The sequence below is a fragment of the Staurois parvus genome, unplaced genomic scaffold, assembly GCF_062004578.1.
Source record: "Staurois parvus isolate SC_StPar_1 unplaced genomic scaffold, SC_StPar_1.0 ptg000842l, whole genome shotgun sequence".
Lineage (NCBI taxonomy): Eukaryota > Metazoa > Chordata > Amphibia > Anura > Ranidae > Staurois > Staurois parvus.
The window spans coordinates 1,126,268-1,145,000 of record NW_028318638.1 but is presented as its reverse complement, the minus strand read 5'-3'; the positions used below and the strand labels follow the sequence as shown (position 1 = coordinate 1,145,000).

The 18,733-nt window shown below is 45.1% G+C and overlaps 1 protein-coding gene across 1 annotated transcript in view; it reads left to right on the top strand.

Moving 5' to 3' along the window:
* The window catches only part of VPS45 (vacuolar protein sorting 45 homolog), a 66,210-nt gene that overhangs the window by 22,444 nt on the left and 25,033 nt on the right, over positions 1-18,733 (top strand). Inside the window, exons 9-11 of the mRNA XM_089655498.1 lie at positions 4,652-4,765; positions 6,772-6,939; positions 16,792-16,950. Coding sequence (XP_089511624.1) covers positions 4,652-4,765; positions 6,772-6,939; positions 16,792-16,950 — 441 coding nt within the window. The remainder of the gene's footprint in view (positions 1-4,651; positions 4,766-6,771; positions 6,940-16,791; positions 16,951-18,733) is intronic.

The following is an 18,733-nucleotide window of genomic DNA, read 5'->3' as shown; positions in this document are numbered from 1 at the left end:
ACTACTAGTAATGGTGGCGATCAGTGACTCATAATGGGGCTGCGGCAGACATTCTGACACTGGGGGGGGGGACTGTCTTGGTGTCACTGACATTCCCAGTAACACCAATACAGTGATCAGTTCTGAAAAAACAAAAACAAAAATCACTGACACTGTACTAATGGCACTGGGCAGATTAGCAACTTTTAGCTGGACTGCGGCGGACATTTTGACACTGGGGGGGGGACTAACTTGGTGTCACCCCCAGTAACACCAATTCAATGATCAGTGCTAAAAAAACAGCACTGACAGTGTACTAATGGCACTGGACAGGAAGGGGTTAATGTGAGGGGCGATCAAAGCCTTAAATGTGTGCTGGGAGTGGTTTGCTGGGAGTGGTTTACTGGGGGTGGGGGCGGGGGGTGTGTTCTTCACTGTAAGCACACTGATTGGGATGGCTGTGCTGTGCAGTGTGCCTGAGCTGACTGGGAGGAAGACTGTTAGTAAACAAAACAATACTTCCTCTCTGTTGGAGATGCTCGGTAATCCTCATCAGGAATGCAGCCAGAGAGGAGAAATGATTGATTTTACAGCCTTTATGGGTGTAAAAGCAATCAGTGTAAAAAAAAAAAAAATCATCAATCCCCACAAGTAGTACAGTGTCCCTATGGTGACACTACTGCTAGGGTGACAGTATGTTAAAAAAAAACCATAAATAATAATATAAAAAAGATAATTGAATACATTTTGGCCAAGATTTATGAAGAGAGATTATTTGCAAAATTTTATAAGAAAAACACTTTTTTCAAAATGTTTGGACTTTTTCATTTATATATATAAAAAAATAAAAATCCCAGTGGTGAATAAATACCACCAAAATAAAGTTTTATCTGTCTAAAAAAAAAAATGCTAAAAAATTCATATGGGCACAGTGTTGCATGACTGCGCAATTGTCATTCAATAGCGCTGAAAGCTGAAAATTGGCCTGGAGAGGAAGGGGGTGGAAGTGTCTGGATGTTTTTTGGCTGGAAAAAAAAAAACAGGACTAGTGGGATTTTAGAGGTTTTTTTTATTGTAGCTGTAAAAACGCGGTAAAATGGCACAATGGTAAAAAAAAAAAAAGCTAAAAAACGCAAATGCGTGAAAAAGCCGCTATACACTAATGCAAAAATGATAAAAAAAAGCTGAAAAACACACGTTTTTAAAGTGGCTTTACACAGCTAACGTTACCAGTGTTCTCAAAACGTCCCCCCCCCACCAGTGTGCATGAGGACTTAGAAGCGTTTACCAGCCTGAAAATAACCCCCAGAGCCAGGCATCCAGGACCAGCAGTGTTTTGGCAGGAAAAACGCTCAACACTTCTAGGCGCGTTTTAATGCTTCAGCGTTCATTCATTTCAACGGCCAGAATAAATTTGCATTCTGGCCAATTAAATTAATTTAACGCCGAAGTGCTTGAAGCTTGTAAACGCGCCTAAACATTTATAAAAGAGTTACACTTTTACAAGCACCAGGCATTTTTTTATTAAATGCTGCTGCTAGGTGGACACCTTCTAGGAGAGTTTTTATTTATTTTTTTTCTTTAACGTCCTGTGTGCATGGGGCCTTAAAGGGAATGTATGGAGGATTTGCACACTTGTATGGTCAGGAATCTGTCCTTTTTGTTTTTAATGTATTCAGTCATCTTTACAATAATGTATATGAGTAATATGCATTCTGGTATTCAGTCAGTAGGTGGGGCTAGTCTCCTTTTAATATGTTTTTCAGTTTCTCATTATCCTGTGGTTGATGTATTCTCCGCAGCAGTGTTTCTCAACCTTTTTTTCCAGTCAAGGCACTCTTTCAAATGACGGACAGTCTCGAGGCACCCTTTCAAATGACGGACAGTCTCGAGGCACCCTTTCAAATGACGGACAGTCTCGAGGCACCCTTTCAAATGACGGACAGTCTCGAGGCACCCTTTCAAATGACGGACAGTCCCGAGGCACCCTTTCAAATGACTGACAGTCCCGAGGCACCCTTTCAAATGACTGACAGTCCCGAGGCACCCTTTCAAATGACGGACAGTCCCGAGGCACCCTTTCAAATGACGGACAGTCCCGAGGCACCCTTTAAACTGACGGACAGTCCCGAGGCACCCTTTAAACTGACGGACAGTCCCGAGGCACCCTTTAAACTGACGGACAGTCCCGAGGCACCCTTTAAACTGACGGACAGTCCCGAGGCACCCTTTAAACTGACGGACAGTCCCGAGGCACCCTTTAAACTGACGGACAGTCCCGAGGCACCCTTTAAACTGACGGACAGTCCCGAGGCACCCTTTAAACTGACGGACAGTCCCGAGGCACCCTTTAAACTGACGGACAGTCCCGAGGCACCCTTTAAACTGACGGACAGTCCCGAGGCACCCTTTAAACTGACGGACAGTCCCGAGGCACCCTTTAAACTGACGGACAGTCCCGAGGCACCCTTTAAACTGACGGACAGTCCCGAGGCACCCTTTAAACTGACGGACAGTCCCGAGGCACCCTTTAAACTGACGGACAGTCCCGAGGCACCCTTTAAACTGACGGACAGTCCCGAGGCACCCTTTAAACTGACGGACAGTCCCGAGGCACCCTTTAAACTGACGGACAGTCCCGAGGCACCCTTTCAAAATGACGGACAGTGTCGAGGCACCCTTTCAAAATGACGGACAGTGTCGAGGCACCCTTTGAAATGACGGACAGTGTCGAGGCACCCTTTGAAATGACGGACAGTGTCGAGGCACCCTTTGAAATGACGGACAGTGTCGAGGCACCCTTTGAAATGACGGACAGTGTCGAGGCACCCTTTGAAATGACGGACAGTGTCGAGGCACCCTTTGAAATGACGGACAGTGTCGAGGCACCCTTTGAAATGACGGACAGTCCTGAGGCCTCCTTTAAAATTTTCGACAGTCTTGAGGCACCCCATTCTAAAATGTGAAGAACTGTTCTAATAGTTTTATGTAACGCAGCCACATCCACACATGTAGGACACCCCACATTAGAGGGGATTTATTCTTCCAAAACAAATACACTTCTGCACACTGGTACTGACTAGTATTCCAATGTTTCTCCTCTCCCTCAGTTTTTCTCCATCACTGAGCTAATGTGACCCCAGCACTGATGGAGAGGGGCGGGGGAGGGGAAAACTAGGATGCTGTGCAGGCAGCTGACATCCTCCTTATCAACTGATGATGTCATTGGTTGTCAGGACGCCGGCGGCTAGAAGGTCGTAAAGGTGCACAATGGTAACCTGTGACTTTGTGTAACTAAAAGGCAGGCTTGTTCCACCCGCTGGCTTGTATACAGGTTTTGGGCAAGTGTGCCCAAAGAAACCTCAAGGCACCCCGGGGTGCCCAGGCACCCACCCTGGTTTAGAAAGGCTGCTCTAAAGTAAGCCTGGTAACTGCAGAAGCACAGAGATCTCATTGTGTTGCCAAGCTGAAGGGTCTCGGTCACAGAGGGCCTTGCACTTAGATCAGGCCCTCACCCCCGTGCCAAAATGCCACCCTGTACCTGCAGAGAAAAACAAAAATTGGAGAAAAGTTAAATGAGATCCTGGGAGCGTTTAAGATCCAAATTTTTGCAAGAAATCACTCCTGCGCTGCACAAAAAGCACTCTCCTGTGATTCCAGTAACATGAGGTTATGTATAAAATGTCAACAAATGGTAAAGTGATTCTAAAGGCTTCATTTTTTTTTTCTAATAACAAACATGTCTGTACTTACTGTCTGCAGTGGTTTTACACAGAGCAGCCCGGATCCTCCTCTTCTCGGGTCCCCCACCAGTGCTCCTGGCCCCTCCCTTCTGTCGGGTGCCCCCACAGCAAGCAGTTTGCTATGGGGGCACCCGAGCATGCACACATCCCAGCTGCTGCTCCGTCCTTCAAAACAACCACACTGTCTTTTTCCAGAGCAGCCTGGATTTTTCTTGTGGTTACCTATGGGTTTCCCTTTTGTATCCCGAACAATTCTTCTGGCAGTTGTGGCTTCAATCTTTCTTGGTACCTGACCTTGGCTTGGAATCAAGAGGTCCCTGAATTTTCTACTTCTTAGTGGAAGTGATGATTGACATATTCAAGGCTTTGGACATCTTTTTATGTCCTTTTCCATCTTTATAAAGTTCCATTACCTTGTTACGCCGGACTTTTGACAGTTCTTTTCTGTTCCCCATGGCTCAGTATCTAGCCTAGTCAGTGCTTCCACGTAAGAGCTAACAAACTCATTGATTATTTATACACTGACACTAATTGCAATTTAAAAAGCCACAGATGTGGGACATTAACCTCTAATTGGCATTTTAACCCGTGTGTGTGTCACCTTGTGTGTCTGTACCAAGGCCAAACATTCCAGGGGGCGGAGACTGCTGATGCAGGGGGCGGAGACTGCTGATGCAGGGGGCGGAGACTGCTGATCATAGCCATTTGGGTGATTTCTGTTATTATGATTAAAAAAGGAGCCAAACAACTCTGTGATAATAAATGGCTTCCTATGATCATCATCCTTCAATAAAAGAGCATTTTTTGGCATGACCAGTCATATTTTTAATATAGATGCCAAAATTTCACAATTTCTGCCGGGGGGTGCAAACGTTTGAGCACAACTGTACATGAAGTTCATAAATATATACATTTTTTTTCCCTTACAGAACATGTACTTGAATTTTGGAGAAATCGGGACCAACATTAAAAATCTTATGGAAGATTTTCAAAAGAAGAAGCCTAAAGAGCAGCAGAAACTGGAATCCATTTCAGACATGAAGGTACATCTGCACATAATTAATGGAGTGTTCTAGACTGGTTTCAGCACAGCAGCCAATCACATTTTGGATTAGTAGAAGCTGGTATTTCATTGGCCGTTCTGTCTGACTCCTGTTCCACAAGAAAAAGATGGGTATCCATTGCTGGTCATCCGTTGAAAATGGCAGTTGCTTGACTTTCGTGTTGATCTTGTGGCTTGAATGCTTTGGGGGAGATTTACTAAGCCCTGGTTCACATATATACAATTTTGAGTGTGTTTCTATCAGCAGGAATCGGGTGACAGTTGGCAGAATGTGTGTTTCTATGGAGGGTGTTCAGATATGTGTGGTTGAATCGCACTGCGTTTTTACAAAAGGGTCATGTGTGATTTCTGAGTAAGTGCAATGCAATTTTGTGGTATATAGAGGAAGGACAGACTGAAGGGAGGAAGGAAGGCAGGAAGGACTGACTGAAGCAAGGAAGGAGGGACTGAAGGGAGGAAGGAAGGAAGGAGGGAGGAAGGAAGGACGGACTGAAGGGTGGAAGGAAGGACGGACTGAAGGGTGGAAGGAAGGACGGACTGAAGGGAGGGAGGAAGGAAGGAAGGACGGACTGAAGGGAGGGAGGAAGGAAGGAAGGACGGACTGAAGGGAGGGAGGGAGGAAGGAAGGAAGGACGGACTGAAGGGAGGGAGGGAGGAAGGAAGGAAGGACGGACTGAAGGGAGGGAGGAAGGAAGGAAGGACGGACTGAAGGGAGGGAGGAAGGAAGGAAGGACGGACTGAAGGGAGGGAGGAAGGAAGGAAGGACGGACTGAAGGGAGGGAGGAAGGAAGGAAGGACGGACTGAAGGGAGGGAGGAAGGAAGGAAGGACGGACTGAAGGGAGGGAGGAAGGAAGGAAGGACGGACTGAAGGGAGGGAGGAAGGAAGGAAGGACGGACTGAAGGGAGGGAGGAAGGAAGGAAGGACGGACTGAAGGGAGGAAGGAAGGAAGGACGGACTGAAGGGAGGAAGGAAGGAAGGAAGGACGGACTGAATGGAGGAAGGAAGGAAGGACGGACTGAAGGGAGGGAGGAAGGAAGGAAGGACGGACTGAAGGGAGGAAGGAAGGAAGGACTGAAGGGAGGAAGGACGGACTGAAGGGACGGAGGAAGGAAGGAAGGACGGACTGAAGGGAGGGAGGAAGGAAGGAAGGACGGACTGAAGGGAGGGAGGAAGGAAGGAAGGACGGACTGAAGGGAGGGAGGAAGGAAGGAAGGACGGACTGAAGGGAGGAAGGAAGGAAGGATGGACTGAAGGGAGGGAGGAAGGAAGGAAGGAAGGAAGGACGGACTGAAGAACGGAAGGAAGGAAGGAAGGACGGACTGACTGAAGGGAGGAAGGAAGGAAGGACGGACTGAAGGGAGGAAGGAAGGAAGGACGGACTGAAGGGAGGAAGGAAGGAAGGACGGACTGAAGGAAGGAAGGACGGATTGAAGGGTGGCAGGAACGACGGACTGAAGGAAGGCTGGACGGACGGACACGGAAGGCTGGACTGAAGGATGGAAGGACGGACATGGAAGGCTGGACTGAAGGACGGAGGGACTCTATGGGGCCAGCAGCTCCAAAAATGCAGATAATGTAAAATCGCGTGATAAACAGATTGCTGTTCAAGCACAACTGCATGTAAATCACAGGGTGGGATCGTCCTACAAAGCGATTTTAGAACATGTGAATCTAGGCTAAAACTGGTGCACTCAGAATCGGGTGCAGCTCTGCATGGTAGCCAATCAGCTTCTAACTTGAGCTTGTTCAGTGAAGCTTTGGTAATAATACCTGGAAGCTGATTGGTTTCTATGCAGAGCTACACCAGATTCTGCACTCTCCAGTTTTAGTAGATCTCCTGCTTTGCTTCCCTGACTCGACAAAAGTATCCAGTTCTGCAGTTCTGGCTTTAGCTGGGGAGGATGACAGCCAGGCAACAAGCATGTTCAAGAAGTGACCAGCGATCACCAGTACATCGCTCTCATTGATTGTTTGTCTCGGTCAGGCATTTGTAGAAAATTACCCGCAGTTCAAGAAGATGTCCGGAGCGGTGTCCAAGCACGTGACGGTGGTGGGGGAGCTGTCACGGCTGGTCAGTGAGCGCCATCTAATGGAGGTCTCTGAGGTGGAGCAAGAACTGTCCTGTCAGAATGACCACTCCAATGCCCTGCAGGTAATAGAATTCATTACAGAAGGAATTGATAGAATTCATATGCACACCTTCGCGCTCGCTGATGAAATTATCTCTGTGCCCTCTCCACCAGTCCGCAACCTGCATTTCTTGTGCCCCTTTCACGCAGGCATTCTGATCAGATCTGCCTGTCAATTTTTCAGGTGGACCTGATCAGATGCCCCGTGCAGCTCTATGGACAGGTGGGTGAATATGGACTTGTGTCCGTTTACACCCGCCTACCTCCCAGACCAGAAAAAACCCTAAAAGGACTGCATTCTTTTCCGTTTTTCCAGAGCTGAATGTGATGCATCGGAGATTGCCCATAGAGCTGTCATGGGTCCGCCCATGTCCGCTAGGCTCAGATATCAAAACAATTACATCCATCCTATTCAGCAAGAGATCTGCTGATGAATTCCCTGTTGATCGGTGCGGGCTCTGCTTTGTTTCAAAAGAACCTTTTGATTGGCTGTGCAGAAAATTACCAGCTCTTTCCACAAAATATATTCCTGTTTTGAGATTGATTAAAGTAGAGGTAATGCCTAAGGCAGGCCTTACATGGGTCGAAAATCGACCAATTTTTCGTCTGAAAAGCAGACCTAAGAATAATCGGCCGATTTTCGCTCTGTTAGTAGGTCAATGGCACCGGACGATTTTCGTGGTTCCTCCCCTTTTCGGTGATCAGGCATGTTGGAAAATTTGTGAAAAACTACCGATTTTCGACTCATTGATGGTCAAATCGTGCGATCGTTTTTCCGAAAAGAATATGCGCATGAGCCGTGAAGGAAGGAACAGAAGTTTCGCCTGTTATATGGGGTGAACTTTATGACTCGGTCGGCCGATTTTCGAAATCAATGATGGCACCATCGGATTACCGAGCGAACAACATTTCTGATTTTCGGATGAAAAATCGTTCGGAATTCGAACCATGTATGGCCTGCATAACTGACTGAAGTTGTTTGATATAGTATCATAAACAATTACTGTTTGTTTGTTTGGTTTTTTTTGGGTTTTTTTTATAAATCTTTTTTCTCCTTTTTTATATAAGCAATCACTTTTTTTTTTTATTAAAGAAACAGTGAAAAAATAAACAGTAAAAAAAAATTAAAAACATTTTTTAAAGCACCCCTGTCACCTCGTGCTCACGCATGCGTTTGTCCCGCACACATATATATACAGTGATTACACCACACGTGAACCGTGGACAGAGCAATCATTTTTGCCCCAGACCTCCTGTGTTACCTCAAACTGGTAACTTGTAAAGGCTTTTAAAGCGTCACCTATGGATAATTTAAAGTACTGTAGTTTGTCGCCATTCCGTGAGCGTGCGCAATTTTAAAGCATGACATGTTTGGTATCTATTTTCTCGGTTTAACAACATCTTTTATATTTTACCAAAACGTGGTATTATATTATATTTTTGTGCATTCAAATTCATTAAAGTGTGTTTTTAAAAAATAAATAGTCCATAAAATAAAAAAAAATAAGAATTTTAAAGCACCCCTGTCACGTTGTGCTCACGCATGCGTGAGTCCCGCACGCATATTCATACAGTGATCACACCACACGTGAACTGTGAACATCAGAGCAATAATTTTTGCCCCAGACCTCCTGTGTTACCTCAAACTGGTAACTTGTAAAGGCTTTTAAAGCGTCGCCTATGGATAATTTAAAGTACTGTAGTTTGTCGCCATTCCGTGAGCGTGCGAGATTTTAAAGCATGACATGTTTGGTATCTGTTTTCTTGGTTTAACAACATCTTTTATATTTTACCAAAAAATGTGGTATTATATCATGTTTTTGTGCATTAACCACTTCAAGTCCGGACACTTTCACCCCCTTCCTGCCCAGGCCAATTTTCAGCTTTCAGCGCAAACACACTTTGACAATTGCGCAGTCATGCAATACTGTACCCATATGAATTTTTTAGCATTTTTTTGAGACAGATAAAAACTTTATTTTGGTGGTATTTATTCACCACTGGGATTTTTATTTTTTTTGCTATATAAATGAAAAAGTCCAAAAATTTTGAAAAAAAGTGTTTTTCTTATAAAATTTTGCAAATAATCATTCTTCATATATCTTGGACAAAATTTATTCAGCTTTTTAATACAAAAAAAAAAAACCAAATTAATTTATAACCAAAAATTATAATTTTTGAAAAAATTTGTTTACTTTTTTATTTTATTTTTTTTATATTTTTTTTTAACATACTGTCACCCTAGCAGTACAGTGTCACCATAGTGACACTGTACTACATGTGGGGGGTGATGATTTTTTTTTTTTTTACACTGATTGCTTTTCCACCCATAAAGGCTGTAAAAGCAATCATTTCTCCTTCTCTCCATTCCTGCAGCCATTGAGAAATACTGTAAGAGCTGTGATTGGTCACAGTTTGTCACATAGTACAAGGCTGTTGTGAATAGCCCTGTACCATGTGATCTCTGTGATCATTCGCAGATTTCAGAAGTAGTAAGCAATGATGTCAAGAAGTGACATCTTGCTTAGGCTGGCCATAGACGGGCCGTTTATCAGCCAAATTGTTGGGCGATAAACGTAAAATCGGTCGTTGCTGCCACCAATGCTTACGAAAAACGTCCGTTTTTTGTAGATTTTCCAGCATGACCGATAAAAAGAAACAAGAAGATTCGCGAAAAAACGGCCGACGGCATTGCCCCACTAACGGTGTGAATATTGGCCGATTTTTCGGTCGGACGAAAATTTGACCGATAAACGACCTGTCTATGGCCTGCATTACTACTATTCATGTGATCACTGATTGGCCATTCTTGCAGCCATTGAGAAATACTGCGAGAGCTGTGATTGGTTAATTTTTGTCAGAAAACAATTTAATCACTTTAAAAATAGTTGGTGACATGACCCCTAGTTGTCTGTGACAGGCAAGCTTTTTAATACAAGCAAGGAACTCGACCGCAGGAAAATGACAGTGGGCTTTGCAAAACTTTATTGTTCCAGAACAAGATCACAAAAAAGTCTGCCCAGACCTAGCTTTACTCTGACATGTTTTGGGCCGGGTGAGGATGAAGAGGGGAACAGAGAAGGGGGAAAAGGAATCTGAAAAGGTTTTTTTTTTTTTTTTTCAGATCCTCGTAGTTTCCGTAGCAACAGGAAATGCTTAGATATCTACTTTTTCTAAGAGGGCACCTCCTGAAACAAAACAGAAATTCTTTTGATAAAATCAGCTTTGCATGCGATTTTTTTTTTTTTTTTTTTTTTTTTTTTTTTCATTCTAGGAATGAAAGTTTTGAGTTCCACTTTAAAAACAAATTCATTTTCATTACCACGTCCTTTTAAATGCATGTGACATTGACTTTCAGAAGGTCGCCAGGCCCCTTCTCCAGCAACTTCAAAGGCCGTATGCCTGCGTTCTAAATCGCAGCCATTGTACAAGTCCTTCAGCGGTCCGTTTTTTGCGGACAAAGCCCCAATTAACAGTCTGAGCGCCCCGATGTGGTGAGGTCACCCTAGGCCGTCCTGTTCTCGGGGGGGTACAATGACACAGCCTTGTGTATAGGTCAGGGATGCTGAATGACTCTGGGGCTTTGTCACCGTGAGTAGGATACGGGCAGACAATAGTCCGGCTGTGTAGTGCGCACACATAAACGTCACTGGCACACTGCGCCTGTTCCATCAACCTTTAATGTTTCGTCTGCTTTCTGACCGCATGCAGAAGGTTACATGCCAACTGCATGAGGGTGATTAACCCCGTGTGTGCCGTATGTTTCCAGACACTGCTTTTGTGCTGTTTATGGTGAAAACAAATTTGGTTCGGAAAACCAGGATTAGTGTTCCCGCTTGGCTTTCTGAGCCACGAAAATACAAATTTTTGTTTGTCGAAGGGTGGATTGATGGGGTGTGTAACCATGATGATTCTAGGAAAGGGGTGTCAAACTCCATTTCATGGCAGGCCGTATCCGGATTATGGTTGCCCTCAAAGGGCCGGTTGTATCTGTAAGACTAGATGTCCAGAGCACCCCCCCCCCCCCCCCCCGTTATAGAAGAATGTCAAGAATCCCAAACCCTCCTTAATATCATTGTGCACCTTCTTTGAGCTGGAAAGCAGAAAATTCAGGGTCTGGAGGAGGACCAGAGGAGGAGTCAGTTACCAGAGTCTGCTGAATGCTGAGACCAGGGGAGGCAGAAATGAGGGGGTGCTGCAGCTGCAATGAGAGGTGCAGGATTTGGCAGAGGAGTTCTATTCTCCTCTCTGCTGCTGAGTGCTGAGACAAAGTGGGAGCGGAGACAAGGGGGTACCTGCAGGAGAGGTGCAAGGGCCACGTGAAAAGGCCTGGAGGGCCAGATTCGGCCTTGTGTTTGACACCTGTGTTCTAGGATGTCGATTAAATAGGATACGTCACTTCAGTGTAGTTCCACTCATTGTATGCTGCTCTACAGAGGAAGGGTTCAATTTAAGCCCTGGTTCACACTGATGCGGAATTCACAGCGTTTGCATTGCAAATGCTGCACCGCATCAGAATCGCACCCCGTTCATGCGAATCGCTGCAGGTGTGTATGTTAACACCCCAAAATCGGTCCGCAAAACACAGTGCGATGTGCAGAATCGGATCGCATGTGAATACCCATGCGATCTGATTCTAGTGCGGACCAAAAAAAAGGGTCCTGCACATTTTTGGTGCGGTGCGATTAGAGCCATGCAAAATGTATGCCTCAGGTCGCACCGCACAGAAATCGCATGTGATTCGCACAGGAGTGCGGGGCCACACAGCAGCGCGATCTGTCACCGGCTGTGTCCATATCACTACACCGGCCCGTTGCCAGTGTCATGTGACCAATCACAGCAGATCACATACCGATAGTATACAATGGATGGCTTCCTGTCATGCCATCCATTGTATACAATTATGTTGTTAGCTGTGACTGGTCAAGGCAGTCACATGATATAGAAGGGGCCAATCACAGCCCATCTGTATCATGTGATCAGCTTTGCCTAATCACAGCTAATCATAACAAAAGACTGAATCAGTCTCATTCAGTAACAGTGATTGCAAATATCAATAAAATACATCGGTATTAGCAATCACAATGTGTAAAAAAAAAAAAAAAAAAAAAAATCCCGATCACATGCCCAGAGTAGTTCAATGTTACTATGGTAACATTATATTGCTTTGGTCACAGTGTACTGAAAAATAAAATAGTAAAAAAAAGAAAAATGTAATCAAAAATAGAAGCATTTGAAAAAAAAAATACAAATTCAATGTTATTATTTTCACCAAAGAAATGTAGCAGAATACATTTTGACCTAAATTTATGAAGAAATTGTATTTATTTGCTAAATTTTTTAACAGAAACGAAGAAAAGTGCGTTTTTTTGTTTTTTTTTCAAAAGTTTCAGGTTTTTGTTTTTTTTTTTAAAATAAAAAACTCAATGGTGATTAAATACCACCAAAAGAAAGCTCTACATGTGTGAAAAAAAATATAAAAATTTCATATGGGTACAGTGTTGCATGACCGCGCAATTGTAATTCAAAGTGCGACAGCGCTGAAAGCTGAAAATTGGCCTGGGCAGGAAGGGGGTGAAAGTGACCGGTATTGAAGGGGTTAAACTACATCTCCCAACTAAAACTTTTTTTTTTTTTATTTACCTTTAGAACTCTTGCCAGGTTTTTGTTGGTTTTGTAGCTTTAAAATGGTAGTAATCTCTGATTTGTCACTTGTACCTTCAGGGGTGTGGATATTTTTGAAAAAACTACTTGTCCAGGGACTAAATCTGGGTCCCAATCTACTTGTCCCGATTTAAAAAAAGAAAAAAAAATTTAACCGAAACCGTATTTAACCTCCCTGGCGGTATTCCCGAGTGTAGCTCAGGGTAGAGTTTCAGTACCAAAAGCGGTAACCCCCCCGAGCTACACTCGGGCTTACCATGCGGTGCTGCATAGGGAGTCCCTTCAGCACTTACCTTGTCCTTTGCTCCCGCGATGTGTCCCCTGCAGCGTCCCCGGCCATCTCCTCCGGCCGATGCTGGCATCCAGCTTCCGTGTTCCGGTCCCTGTGTCGTACGGGCGCCGGAACCGGCGGCAAATTTGAAATTTTTTAAAAATGACTATTACATAGTATAACATTGCTGTTTCAATGCATTTCACATACATTTTGTCCCGAGTGCTTTGTCCTGCGCCCTGCCTGCATTTTGACTGTTCTTTCTGCCTGGAAACTTAGAAACGTCCCTGGCGTCCAAAAAGCGTCCCTTTACGTCAAAAGCGGTTTTAGACCGGCTAGAGAACAGCGATAGTAAATCAGAACCACTTGCAGAATTGAGTGATAATGATTCGTGGGGGAAATTCGTCATCAGACACTGAAAACAATTCTGCGACTTTGCTCAGCAATGTGCGAACTTGGCGCTATATTTCACATTTCAGTGTTTTTGGTTTGATTATATTATTGAATTAAATGTATTATTATTATATTATTATTTTTTATGATTATTTATTATATTATAATTTATGATTTCGTATTTCAAATTTTATCATCCCCGGGATGTTTAATAGACTCTTGTTCGGACAGATTTCAGTGAGTTATTCTTAAAAATTACAGGCCTACAATTAAAAAACTACATATTTCCATGCAAAATAATGTACCGCTTTGAGCACAAAAAATCGGAAAGAATCAGACCGCCGAGGAGGTTAAATTTGAGGTGGTTAAGGAATGTCTGGGGCTTTATGGCGACTCAAACATTGAATTTTTTTAACATTGCACTATATCTCCTCCTCCCCTCCCTGCCTGTCTCCAGCACCGCACCCGGGGACTAGCGAGGAGGGGAGAGACCTTGCAGTGTAATGAGCACTGATTGGCTGCTCCTCAGGAAAGGGGCGTGTCGGGATTATCCTTTATCCCTTTCGCTGCCAGAGCCGCTTTTTGCGTTTTTTGCACACGTTTAAAAAAATCATTTTAGGCCTGAAGATTACACAAAACCCCCAAACATGATATATTTTCTGAAAGCAGACACCCTAGAGAATAAAATATTGGTAGTTCCAATTTTTCATGTCGTATGATATTACCGCAAAGGTCTAGGAAATGCAAAATTGCAGTAAAAAATGCACTTCATTTGATTTTAGGGCACAAAAAAGCAATAAATTACTGTTTTTTTTGTGGTAAAATATAAAAGATGAGGATGCGCCGAGTAAATGGATATCTGCCGTGTCAAATCTTAAATTTGCATGCACTCGTGAAATGGCAACAAACTTCAGTACCCTATGTTTTCTATAGATGACCCTGTTAAAGCCATTATAGGTCATCATTAAACCCAGAAGAAGGACCGGTTGAAGATGGAAGCCCTGTCAGTGGTGACTACCCACTTCCATCTCCATAGAATGTACCTGCACAGTGGTCCCCTCTCTTAAATTGCTAGTAGACTTTTTTTTTTTTCCACTTGTACCTACAGGTGCGCCTATAATGAGGCTTACCTATGGGTACTGTAAATATCTCCTAAACGTGCACCGTTTATGAGATTCCTACTTGTAGAAGACATCGGTACATGCGTTCTAAATTAAAGGTATGCCTTTCCTTCAGAGCTGAGTGCCGTAAAAAGTAACTCATGCACGGGAGTGACATCATCTCGGCTCGGCCTCTCGAGCTGCTGGAGCCCACAAACCCGGAAGAAGGACCGGGTGAAGATGGAAGCCTTGCAAGTGGTGGCTACCCACTTCCATGTGCACCGTTTCTGAGATTCCTACTTGTAGAAGACATCGGTACATGCGTTCTAAATTAAAGGTATGCCTTTCCTTCAGAGCTGAGTGCCATAAAAAATAAATCATGCACGGGAGTGACGTCATCGCGGCTTGGCCTCTCGAGCTGCTGGAGCCCACAAACCCGGAAGAAGGACCGGGTGAAGATGAAAGCCTTGCAAGTGGTGGCTACCCACTTCCATGTGCACCGTTTCTGAGATTCCTACTTGTAGAAGACATCGGTACATGTGTTCTAAATGAAAGGTATGCCTTTCCTTCAGAGCTGAGTGCTGTAAAAAGTGACCCATGCTCGGGAGTGACATCATCGCGGCTCAGCCATTTAAGCTGCTGGAGCCTGCAAACCCAGAAGAAGGACCGGGTGAAGATGGAAGCCTTGTCAGTGGTGGCTACCCACTTCCATGTGCACCGTTTGAGATTCCTACTTGTAGAAGACATCGGTAAATGTGTTCTAAATGAAAGGTATGCCTTTCCTTCAGAGCTGAGTGCTGTAAAAAGTGACCCATGCTCGGGAGTGACATCATCGCTGCTCGGCCATTCAAGCTGCCGGAGCCTGCAAACCCGGAAGAAGGACTTGGTGAAGATGGAAGCCCTGTCAGTGGTGGCTACCCACTTCCATCTCCATAGAATGTACCTACACAGTGGTCCACTCTCTTAAATTGCTAATAGAGTCGTGTTTTTTTTTGCTTGTACCTACAGGTGCGCCTATAATAAGTCAGCCTTTCTCAACCTCTTCAACACAGAGGAACCCTTGAAATGACTTTTTGGTCTCGGGGAACCCTTGGTAAAAATTACTGTATCTACAGCTCATGATACATTTGTGTGATGGTCAATGGGACGAATGTTCCTTACATCTATGGTCATTGGGAAGAATTACCCCCTTATAGATAGCTAGAAATATCAATGGTGTCAGTGGGAACCTCTCTGAGAGGCAGAAATTGCCCATTGCTCAAGGAAACCCTAGTAATCTCTGGAGGAACCCTGGTTGAGAAACCTTGCTGTAGGTACTGTAAATATCTCCTAAACGTGCACTGTTTGAGATTTTTACTTGTAGAAGACATTGCTGCACGTGCTCTGAAGGAACGGTATGCCTATGCCATTCCTTCAGAGCTGAGTGCTGTATAAAGTCCTGCATGCGTGGGAGTGACGTCATCCCTTCTCGGCCATTCAAGCTGCCGGAGCCCGCAAACCCGGAAGAAGGACTTGGTGAAGATGGAAGCCCTGTCAGTGGTGGCTACCCACTTCCTTCTCCATAGAATGTACCTACACAGTGGTCCACTCTTTTAAATTGCTAGTAGAGTCGTTTTTTTCTCACTTGTACCTAGAGGTGCGCCTATAATAAGGCTTACCTGTTGGTCAGCCTTTCTCAACCTTTTCAACACAGAGGAACCCTTGAAATGACTTTTTGGTTTCGGGGAACCCCTGCTAAAAATGACTATATCTACAGCTCATGATACATTCATGTGATGGTCAGTTGGAAAAATGTTCCTTACATCTGTGGTCATTGGGAAGAATTACCCCCTTATAGAAAGCTAAATATATCAATGGTGTCAGTGGGAACTCATCTGAGAGGTGGATATTGCTCCTTGCTCAAGGAACCCCTAGCAAGCTCTGGAGGAACCCTATAGTTACATGGAACCCTGGTTAAGAAACCCTGCTGTAGGTACTGTAAATGTCTCTTAAACGTGCACTGTTTGAGATTTTTATTTGTAGAAAACAGCTCTGCATGCGCTCTGCAGGAACAGTATACCTGTGCCGTTCCTTCAGAGCTGAGTGCTGTAAAAAGTGGCGCATGCGCAAGAGTGACGTCATCGCAGCTCGGCCATTCAAGCCGCCGGAGCCCACAAATCCAAAAGGACCTTGTGAAGATGGAAGTTCTGTCAGTGGGATTCATTTTAAGGTAAGTATTGTGCAGTATGTGATGCATACTAGCACATCGTGACATTGTCTTGCAGGTTTTTTATTTTAAAGAAAGTCACGGTTTACTACCACTTTACGTTTATGTATGAGAGGAAAGCTGGACAGAATCAAGACATGTGGAAGGTGATGATGGAGAGATGAGATGTGACCTTCCCTTGCTTCCTCGGTAGGTAAGCAGACAGGTTGCTGATTCTTCTTTCTATCTCTCCTCTGTACAGAATGTTAAACGTCTCCTACAGAACCAACGCCTGGCAGAGTTGGACGCCGTCCGTCTGGTGATGCTCTACGCTTTGCATTATGAGCGACACAGCAACAACGCCCTGCAGAGTTTGCTGGCTGACCTCCGTAGCCGCGGCGTGTCTGAGAAGTACCGAAGGGTGAGTACCGTCAAGGTGACCGAATTGATGGTCTGTACCCTTAATTCTGCAATGTAGGGCTTAGCATTTGTATGTTGACAGGTGTTTTTGGATGTTGGCGGGTGACTGTAGCTAAAGTGTCAGGCTTAGACAAAGTAACACTGCGTAGTACTACAGGTACTTGTGTAGCGCCATCAATGTACTCAGCGCTTTACATATACATTCACATCAGTCCCTAACCCTCAAGGGGCATACAATCTAAGGTCTCTAACCCTCAAGGGGCGTACAATCTGAGGTCCCTAACCCTCAAGGGGCGTACAATCTGAGGTCCCTAACCCTCAAGGGGCGTACAATCGAAGGTCCCTAACCCTCAAGGGGCGTACAAGCTAAGGTCCCTAACCCTCAAGGGGTGTACAATCTAAGGTCCCTAACCCTCAAGGGGTGTACGATCTAAGGTCCCTAACCCTCAAGGGGCGTAGGATCTAAGGTCCCTAACCCTCAAGGGGCGTAGGATCTAAGGTCCCTAACCCTCAAGGGGCGTAGGATCTAAGGTCCCTAACCCTCAAGGGGCGTAGGATCTAAGGTCCCTAACCCTCAAGGGGCGTAGGATCTAAGGTCCCTAACCCTCAAGGGGCGTAGGATCTAAGGTCCCTAACCCTCAAGGGGCGTAGGATCTAAGGTCCCTAACCCTCAAGGGGCGTAGGATCTAAGGTCCCTAACCCTCAAGGGGCGTAGGATCTAAGGTCCCTAACCCTCAAGGGGCGTAGGATCTAAGGTCCCTAACCCTCAAGGGGCGTAGGATCTAAGGTCCCTAACCCTCAAGGGGCGTAGGATCTAAGGTCCCTAACGCTCAAGGGGCGTAGGATCTAAGGTCCCTAACGCTCAAGGGGCGTAGGATCTAAGGTCCCTAACGCTCAACGAGCGTACGATCTAAGGTCCCTAACCCTCAAGGGGCGTACGATCTAAGGTCCCTAACCCTCAAGGGGTGTACAATCTAAAGTCCCCAACTTACATCCATACATACACATACTAGGGCCAATTTAGATAGGATCCAATTGACCTACCAGCATGTCTTTGGAAGGAAACCCACACAGGCACAGGGAGAACATGCAAACTCCAGGCAGGTGTTGCCGTGGTCGGGATTCGAACCAATGACCCTAGTACTGTCAGGTGGAAGTGCTAACCATTTAGCCACTGTGCTGCCAGGAGATAATCCACATCTGTCATAGGCAAGCCTGTATAGCTGCTGCAATTTAACACTGAAAATTCAGGGCCTTGCAGGCTGGATCTCTTTAAAGCGTGTTTCTCAAACCCCCAGGCCACGGGCTGGCACTGTGGCCCCGCACATTCACATGGGAACAGGGAACTGCCAGGGCACTTTACTGCTCTGACATCTGTCTGTTCCTTGCTGTGGTAGGGGACAGTGTGGTGCATGATTTTTGTTTTTTGTTTTGCATAAACTTTGTAAATACTCAAGAAAAATAATTCAAACAAAGGAGAAAGGTGTTTGAATTATTTTTCTTGAGTATTTACAAATTCCCTATTCCGGTTGAGTCCACAACTAGTCCTTTTTCTGTTAGTTTCTCACATTCATACCGGCCGATCTCTCACCTGCTAGTATCACAGACATGGTCCTTATTCAGGGACGGACTGACCATTCGGCTCTCGGGCACCGCCCGAGGGCCCGGGGTCAGTAGGGGGCCCCATGAGATGCCCCTGGTACTTTTCATAGGCGTTTTTGGGTGTGGTTTGAGTGTGGGCAAGGACACAGGGGCCCCATGATCCCCTATTGCCCAGGGGCCCC